The sequence below is a fragment of the Hippocampus zosterae genome, chromosome 8 (genome assembly GCF_025434085.1).
Source record: "Hippocampus zosterae strain Florida chromosome 8, ASM2543408v3, whole genome shotgun sequence".
Classification (NCBI taxonomy): Eukaryota; Metazoa; Chordata; class Actinopteri; order Syngnathiformes; family Syngnathidae; genus Hippocampus; species Hippocampus zosterae.
Window position 1 is genome coordinate 24633270 of NC_067458.1, and position 9054 is coordinate 24642323.

General features: G+C 58.3%; 1 protein-coding gene across 1 annotated transcript; it reads right to left on the bottom strand.

Annotated features, from left to right (window-relative positions):
- Positions 1–227: 227 nt before the first annotated feature.
- On the bottom strand, positions 228–8687 carry ghrhrb (growth hormone releasing hormone receptor b). The gene is made up of 14 exons (XM_052074181.1): positions 8296–8687; positions 6310–6393; positions 6100–6208; positions 4238–4342; positions 3138–3238; positions 2362–2459; positions 2164–2296; positions 1852–2005; positions 1720–1780; positions 1484–1553; positions 1282–1373; positions 1077–1206; positions 963–1004; positions 228–636 (listed from the first exon to the last, which is right to left on the bottom strand). Exons 1-14 carry the CDS (start codon positions 8308–8310, stop codon positions 442–444), a joined length of 1389 nt encoding a protein of 462 aa, XP_051930141.1. The 5' UTR covers positions 8311–8687; the 3' UTR covers positions 228–441.
- Positions 8688–9054: the final 367 nt, after the last annotated feature.

Genomic DNA, 9054 nt, shown 5'->3' on the forward strand with positions numbered 1-9054 from the left:
GTCGTACGCGTCGCTCCTGTTGGGGAGGAGACGCACAAAGTCTTTGAAATATGATCCATGCAACTCGCCGGAGCAATTAAAAAAAAATAAACCGTTCAATATTTGTCTGACTTTCGACATTGTCTCGTCGGCGTCGCCGGCCGATCGGAGCGCGGCCGCGGTTGGGCACGTTCCGCCTTTTCTATCCGTCAAAAAGGTCAAAGTCAAATGGACGCGGTTGGCCACCGTGCACAACAACGATTTTATTGGACAAAGATGGGAACGGGGATGCCGCGGCGTGGCCGTCGTTCGCCGCGACCGCCCCGTCCGCACGCGCTGGCGCCATTTTCCAAACCCGCCGGCGCCGCGCCAAACCCAAAGAGACGTTCAAACGAGCCGGACCGGATTGGGTTCCCGTCTGGTGGCCAACAGCGGCGCTGCGACGCGCCGGCCCGCCGCTCCTCAAACGGCGGAGACGTGGCAGGGCGGGGCCGCGCCGGGCCCGCGGCCGCCCTCGTCTTTGGGGCTGCCTTTGTCAAGGACGGAAATCTGCGTTAGCGTGCTGCTCTCGGCCAACAAGGTTCGGCGTCGTCGACTGTAGCGCAGGTCCTTCTGAGTCTGCCACTTCCAAAAGCGCTTCTTCACTTCCGCCTGCACCTGCACACACACATCAGATTAAAAGAAAATGAATCATCTATGATACAAGCGCAAGATTTGTCAATGAATCTCATCGGTCAACGGCCATTTTGGTTGTCCTCGGCAGATTAGAAGCAAGGCAAAAAAGTGGAATGTGCCGCAATTGGGCTCCCCCCAATTTTCGGCCATGATCTTCAAACGCGTTTGGTGCCTTTCCGCAGCAAATTGACTTTCAGGGAGCTGGGCTCAGCGCGCCGGCGGTTGCCGGTCGCCGGACCGAAAGTGCGCGACATCAAAGCGAAAGCGAAAGGCCGATTGGGATGTATTTCTTGATTTAGGTCACTTACCTCGCCGTTGAAGAAACAGTAGAGGAAGGCCACCACACATCCCTGCAAGCAAAGGACGCGGGTGGTGAAGCGAGATGTGCCCGACCGGAAAAGAAACGGGGCCAAGGATCGCACCTGAAAGGATCCCAAGCCCAGCTCGATGAAAAGACGAGCTTCGGCGCCCGTGTTCTCCGGCAGGAAAGCGAACACCATGTAGTGCATCCCAAAAAGCGGAATGAGCAGCAGGGTGGATTTGGCCAGTCGCCTGAGGGAACACGCACACGCCACACGTGACTTCGGCTTGGGCGAGCGCACGGCGACGGGCCGGCCGGCGTCTCACTTGAAGTGAGCGCCGTCGTTGCCGGCCACGGCGGGAGGTCGCAGCTTCTGCACCAGAATGCGGATCACGTTGACAAAGATCGTGAAGTTGACCTGCGGGAATCAATGCGGATGCGCAACCGAGTCAGTCGCGGGCCGTCACCACCGGGCCACCGGGCCAGCGGGCCAGCGGGCCGCCGCTACGTTCTGGCGGCGGAACTCACCAGCAAGGAGAGGGTGATTGGCGCTTTTATGATCCACCAGATGAAGGCCACGTCCGTGTCATCCCAGCAGCTGAGGCGCGGCGCGTGCGTGCGGGAAGCAGATGGACAAGACATGGTCACTCCCCCCTCGGAGTCCGGCCACGCCCCCTTTTGGCTTCTCCTCTCTCGCTCTACCCTGAGGAGAAGCGCCAGGGAAAATGCGGGCGCCGTACGCTCGGCGGCGGCTTTATGCTCACCCTCTGTCGTCGTAGAAGTTGCGGGCCAAGATCCAGGCGCTTATAATGGTCGACGGCGCACCTGGGGGGCACCGAGAGTTAGCGCGCGGGATTGCGAGCGCCGACGGGGACAACGGAAAAACCTCAACTCACCCCAACCGATGAGAACGTAGCACCAGAAGTACTTCTTCTGGAAGACAAAGGTGAGCGCTAGCAGCGTCTGCAGGTACATGCCCTCCACCAGCAGCCAGAAGTAGTTGGCCAGGATGCTGAACTGGAAGAAGGCCACTGCCGATTTGCAGGATGTCTAAGAGATTCGGAGGGGGGGGGGGGGGGGTCAGCGGTCGGGAAAGGCCGCCCATCGTCGCCTCGCGGCGCTACGGCCCCTCGCCTCAATTGGGGGGGAACCTTTGCGTATGCCGTTTGATTTTGTGACCGGGGGGGGGGGGGGGGGCGCACACTCACAGTGGACATGAAACAGTGGTCCAGGTCTTGATCGGAGAAAAGAATTTGGTCTTTGATGAAGACGGCGCTGGCTCTCAGAACGAAGGACAAGAACAGGTTGATGTGGATGTAGTTCCTGGTGCAGTGGAACTTCCTTCACAAAGACAAATCGTCAACAGCGCCATTCCACCCCCCCCCCCCCCCACCAACATTACTTACCTGAAGACCGCAAAGACAAAAATGGCGGACAGCAGGGAGACCAGCGAGGCGGCGTAGCCGGCCGTGTACACCCGCTTGAAGTTGGAGAAGTACGTGGTCTGAATTCCGAGACACGAGGGCAAGAGAAGGGCGAGCGGGTGAAACTCCCTAAAGGGCAAAGGTCGGGCTTCGGCAAGGCCTTGCCCACCAAAACACTTCGCTTATCATTGTTGGGAGTTCTGGTCCGGTTGCAATTTTTGCGGTCAAATTTTCTCTCGCCGATCAGAGGCGGGAAAGTCAGCGCGACAGGACGCAAATGCTTCGTCGGAAGGTAACCCGAGGCCATAGCCGGTTGCTAGGGTCTCCCCAGACCCAAATCCACTTCAGTGGAATAATAAAGGAGCACAAAACAGAGGAATTGAATCAAAATCAAAAATTGAATCAAGCAGAGCGAGCAGATGTCACGCGCCCGCCATCGAGCCAAAGCGGCAGCAAGACTCGGCATGGGGGGGGGCCATCTGCCTTCGCCGGGTGGGGTGACGCTTCACAAGGCAAAACGGGGGGACGGCGCTTTCCTTTCCACGCGAGCCGCGGCTGCGGTTGTTGTCACGGTGCTGGAAAAATCCCGGCGAGTTGCCGTGTGTGATCTCAAAAACAGATTTACTGCACAAGCCACCGGACAATTTTTTGGTAAGGCGAGAAGCCCAGCTGGGAAGAGCGCAGCAGGATTTTGTTCATTCCAACAAAAACCCAAAACAACGTCCCGAATCTTGCAAAGTAGACCTGCGTCCTGGTACCTGGGATTCCGCCGGAGCGTCGTCCGCAAAGCGGCAGGCGTCCGCGTAGGTCGGGTACGGCTCGGACCAGCCCTCCTCCGTGCAGTTCCGGTAGACGGAACCTACGACGGCAAATCAAACGCCGAAGAAGCAACCGGGAAACTCCTTGCAAGTCCCAAAGGAGCCAAGCGGGCCTCGTGATGGCTCATCCCTTCGCCGCAGTCTCGACTCAATCGGGCGGCCGCTCTCGGACGGCGTTTCCAACCTACAGCCCGGGGCCCTTATCTGTTTTTCAGTTGGCCCCCCCAAAAACGTTAACAGAAAGTGGACCAACAAGACAAGCAATCCATGGTTGTTTTGTGGACCCCCCCCCCTCACTCTGCCCCATTTGGGTGAGATTCTGCAAGTGGCATTGCCCACCTAGCTTTGGCGCCAGCCCCTCCGATGTCGTTGTGTAGTCGTAACCATCGCTCGCAAAAACCAAGGTCGCAAGGTCGGCCGTCGAGCGGCGGATTAGAGCGCGCGGGAGGGAGGGCGGCGCAAATCCACCCGCACGTCCGAGGAGATTGGCTGGTGGGAGGTTTTGCCGCAGCTACCTTTGGAAAAAGTCGGCCGGCGCGTGGGTGAGACGCGCGGCCCCCGCAGCCGCGGCGCGCGAAGGCCGAGGCTCCGCAGAGGCCTCGCCGAAGGAGCCGGGCCAATTCCCGCCTCCGCCCGCCGCGAACTCTTTGATTTTCCAATTGCGTCTTCTCTCGCCGCTCGCTCTTGCCAACCGTATCCGAGAGCGCCTTGCCGACCCGGGCGCGCTCGCCTTTTGGCGGCATCCGCGGAGGCGCAAATCGGCGGGGGCCACCCGCTAACGGTGAGTTACGAGGTCACGGAAGGCCGGCCGCCGCTGCTGCTCAGCTCCATTCGAAAGCCTCCTTTTCACTCGCCGTCTATTCTGAACTCAGCCGGGAGCGCCATTTCCATCCGGCGGGATACCAGGACTCGAGTGCTCGCTCACAAGGAACCTCGGATAGATGAACTGAACCTTTGGATCAAGCTAAGCCCCTCCCCCATCCTAGTCTAACCACACCCAAAACCTGACAGTCGTAGTGAAGGTTGATGGACGGACGTACCTTTGTTATCAAAGAGCTGTGAGATATTGGCGCAGGCCACGCCCACCGCCCGTCCCACCTCGACAGCCTTCCAGCAGCGAATCTCGTCCCACAGCGTCGGGCAGCCTAAGGCGGGAAAGCAACGTTGACACGACGACCCCGCGCACGCGCGCGGCGTCAACGGCGTCCGACCGACGCTCGACATCGGCTTTGTTGAGATTCTTCGTCGTGACTTTTTTATTTTTTCCCCCGGCTTTGTCGTCGCCGATGGTCGACTTCTCGAATGGATTTGCGTCTTTTTGAAAGCGATGAATTGTGCTTTTGGGCCCTTTTGGCACGCGCGTCTTCATCAGGAGGAACGGCGCCGTTTTTTCCTTCTGGGAAATCAGTTTGCTTGGCGTCTCCCCCCACCCCCCTTTTCCTGGCGTGCCTTCCCTATTTTTTGCGAGTGGGAATCTTCATCTTTGATCACGAGCGCTCCCGTTTGCCTCGTAGCCGTTACGCCGACGTTGACGGCGCATCCTTTCGCAGCTCACTCGTACGCTCCGCAAGCACCGTTTAAACAGATGAACCAAAAGCGTGGCGCGTTTGTCATTCAAGTTTAGACGGTGGGGGGGGGGGGGGGGGTGGCTGTTTATTAGACGACCGCCGGCGACCGTCGTCTGTCATCCGCCGCGCGCTGGGGTTGGCTTGCCATTTGACTCTGCCGTCTGGATGGAAAGGCCACGAGTATGCTAATGGCGCTGCGGCGAATGGAAGGCGGGCGCGCTGCCATTTGCGCTTCCTTCATTAGCCGCTAATTAGGGCCCGTGACATTGGGATGCCTCCTGCAAATGGGAGGCGCGCTCTTCCGGCCTAGCCCCGTAATTATGTCGGGAGAGCTCGCTCAGACGCGCAACTTTGCAGCAGACCGCATTTTTGGCCGCATACATTCGTACACGGTCCAAGCGCAACGTTGCCACCCCTTGCGAAGTCGCGATTCCGCGTCATCAGAACATCTTTGGAAGGCAAACTTCATGGGAACGCCATTGGCGGCCATTTTGTTGGAAACGGTTCGGTGCTGAAACGGAGATGCGTGACACTCCACCGGGCGCGTCGTCACCGGGTGGGACCGGGTGCCAGAACCGTCTGTCCGCCAAGGACGATTGACACGGCAACGGCGGCCGCGTGGAGCGTCCGGCCTGGCAAATGTCGTCGGCCGTCTCCACCTCCCCGCCTCTCTGCGGACCCGTACCGCGGCTCTCCGTGTTTTGCGGCGGCCCAATAAAAAAAAAAAACGCTTCTTCATCGGCGCCGCCGTAATATTGTTATATTAGGAGAGAAAGGGCGCCGCCGGGACAGACGGCGCAATATCCCGCCTTTAATAAACAATGCGGCGATAAGGGGCCGAAGACCGAGAACGGGCGGACGGGAGCCACCGGGGAGGAAACGTCGCACTGCGCTTTGTGGCGCTCGGCTGTCAGATGGTGAAAACAAGCCGCCGCGTAAGAAAGAGCAGACCTCGCCGACGACTGACCTCCCGCGTCGGCGTGGCCCATCCGCCCAAAAGCCAAAAGCGGAAACGGAGAGGGGGGGAGGGACAAATACGCCGCTCAAAGGCCAGGCGACCATTGAACAAAAGGCGCTTCCGAGGTCGGGCGCCAATTTTTTCTCGCGCCACTTGGTCGTCGCGGCCTATTCTGCCATGCCGCGGCGTACACGAAAAACAAAAAACAAAAAAGAGCGATCTCCTCCGTCACGAATTTCATTGTCATCCAGTCTGAGCAGCTGTGTGGCCCGCCCTCTTATCCCCCCCCCCCTCGAGGTCATAGAAGATATTCGCATGAGAGTGTTTGAGTGGGAGAGGCAGATAGATAGATAGGCAGCGTCAAGCGCTTACGTACCCGCGGCGGCAGAGCGCTGCTTTTGCTCCCGCACGATGAGGCGGCCGCATTCTTCCTGAGCCTTCATGTGCTGGAGCACCAGGGCGCAGTCCGGGTGCATGGCCGCCGTCTGCGGAGCACCGCGCCAGCGCCAGGCTCACGTTAGCGCACGACAACAACATTTCCCACCGTCGGCGTCACGGCACGTTGAAATGCAGTCTGCGTGTGTACCTGTTTGGATTTGTCACCTTGCGTGCTGGTGCTGCTGGTGGTGGTGGACCCCAAAAAGCAGGCAGGAGGGAGGAGCCGGGTGGACTTGAAGAAGTGGATTGAGAAAACTCAATCCCAAAACAATCACAGTCCGAAGCAGCAAACAAAAAGCGAAACATAACAATGAAGTAAACATGACAGTTGCAAGGAGCAAAAATGAGCCGACACTGAGTCTTGGGGCTGGGAGTCCTTTTAAAGGCCTGATGACCTTTGAGCAACAGGTGTGAGGCTGCAGAGGGTTGGGGGGGGGGGGCCCTACAGTGCCACCTGTTGGTCCCTAAACCCAATCGTGCAAACATGATTGGAGCCCAAAGCGTGGCGGTCGATCCGCTGTCGGGCTCCCCCTATGGCGGCGCCCCTGTTGGTCATCGCGTCACGAGGAGGTTCTCCGTTCAGGGTCCCGTTTGTGTTTTCAGGTCTTTGTTCTGGATTTCATTTTGTCAAGGCCACCCCGCACCCCCCCCTCCCGCCCGTTTTTTGGGCTCGTCCACCTCAAACGGCCATTTTCAGGCCGGCATGGCGGCTGGATTGGAGCACCTTTGAAAAGCCTTTTCCTTGCAGCGCCCGCTCTTTTGCTCATTTGATCTTCCTCGTCCTCATCCGGCAAAAAGCGGTCAACACGCTCAAAGACCAGCCAAAAGCCGAGCAAGCAAGAAGGCGCATTGCACGTTCATGTAAGTCGATTCTATGGACGTCGCCCTTTTTTTTCTCTTTTCTTTCAGTCCTTTCTCTTCCAAGTCCTCCACTTGTTTACTTTGTAAACACTTTTTCAACATGGTCCATGCGTGAAGCACGTCGCCTTCCCGGGTGCTTTCCTTTGCCTTTTGCCTAAACTTTGACCGTACTTCTTTCCTTTTTTTTTCCTTTTTGGAAATCAAAGGAGCTATTTTGAAAGGTGGAAACCCCCGTTGGGATGTTTGGTGAGTGAGACTCGCAGACCGACTCCCAGCCACGGCTCTGTTGACGGACGAGGCAATCCACGCGGGCCGTCCTTTCGCAAACACCTTTTCACCCTGTTTGGACGGCGCAGCTTCAGAGACGGCGTCATGACAAACGAAAAAGTGCCTAAGCCATTGGTGTCCAACTCAAGTCGCGGAGGGCCACTGTCCTGCACGTTTTCCGCGTCTCCCTGTTGCAGCGAACCCGATTGCAAGCCTGACATTGAAGCCGTTTCATTTGAATCAGGTGGGTTGCAACAGGGAGACGCGGAAAAAGGATCGCAGCAGGTCAACAATGATATGATTGGGTGGGGGTGGGGTGGGGGTGTTGCGTGGGCCTTCCAAAGTGCGGGTCGTGAATCATAGGGACGCCGTCCGTCCCTTTGGAAAGGGCAACGCTTAACCCGAGAGCGACTCCAATGAAATCGGCGATGATCCTGCGACATTTTGGAGCCACGCCGTCGAGAAGCTTTTGCAGCTTTGCCAACTGCCACCACAGAATTTCATTGGCATCTCCCTCGGGTCAGAAAACCATCAACCGACGGCTGATGGTAATGTACGCCCCCCCCCACCCCCCACCCCAATCAAAATCAAAAGAGAAGAATGCCGCTTGACTTGGCTTTGACACTTGACTGGCACAATCTTACAGACGCGATATTCGGAAGGAGCAAAACAAGAGGAGGATCCCCCCAACCCCCCCCCCCCCCCCCCGAGTTCATTCAAGCCCCGATCTTGCCGATCTTTCCTGTGCCTCCCGACCATTTGTTGTTGTTCTTCAGTCGCGCGTTCCCTGCTCAAGTCGAACTCGATTCAGAAAGCACCTTCTTGCTATTCAACTCCCTCCGAGATGTTTTCGATGGACTTTACGCGAGCCCGTCCGCGCAGCGCTCCTCTCGGGTGAACAAGAAGAAAAGTCGTCGTAGTCATAGCAGGAGTCGTGTTGTCGCCGTCTAAAGTCGAGGAGGGACGTGAAAGGAGGACCTCGGAGCGTTCCGATGCGACCACTCACCGTTTCCCAGAGCATCTGCAGCAGACGCGGCCGAAGAAAGGTCGTCACCCGTTGCACACAAGAAGCCTCCCGAGGCGAACGTGCCGCTCGTGGACGATCCTTCCCGGCGACAAAGCAGATTGAAAAGCTGCGCGGCGGCTGACGTTCCGAGTTGGAAAGCGACAGCGAGGGGGGAGTTGCGCGCCTGACAATGAGCAGCCGGACTCAAGTCAGCCGAGGAGGATGCGCGCGCGCGCGCGGGTGCGTGCGTGCGTGCGCGCGAAAGGCGCAGGTGGAGGCGAGCGATAAAAAACCCGCGCCGGTCAAATGCAGCGGGGAGGGCGGTGGAGCCGTCATTTGCCATGAAAAAGCGAGAGGAAAGCAGAGAGAGGCGGAGTTGAACGCAAGCGCAGGGAGAAGACGCAAAGTCCCCACAGGGCCGGCTTCAAACCTTGCCAGCTCCAAAGCGCATCCTGCCAAGCCGCCGGGTCAGCCCGCGCGGCGCCCCGGACGCCGACTTATCTCGGCCAATTTGCCCCTCGGATGGATTACGATCGCTTGACGTCAGGCTCATCAAGACTGATGCTCCTTCTCCTCGACGATTGCCCGGCGGCACGTGGACGGCCGATTCACAACTGATCCAAGCAATGCAATGTATGCCAGGCGTTGGGATCCTTCCCCAACGGAATATGGAAAGACGCGCGACTGTCATGCTAAAGCGGGGGTGTCCAAAGTGGGTCCTTTTCCAGCTCCGCCGGAGCCACGCACCCGATTCAAATC

Bases quoted from the DNA above. Each gene is read 5' to 3' on its own strand.
- ghrhrb (XM_052074181.1), bottom strand. The intron at 6,209-6,309 runs GTACACACGCAG...GGTGCTCCGCAG, and splicing joins AAGGTGACAAATCCAAACAG to ACGGCGGCCATGCACCCGGA. The intron at 1,781-1,851 runs GTGAGTTGAGGT...GGTGCCCCCCAG, and splicing joins CTACGTTCTCATCGGTTGGG to GTGCGCCGTCGACCATTATA.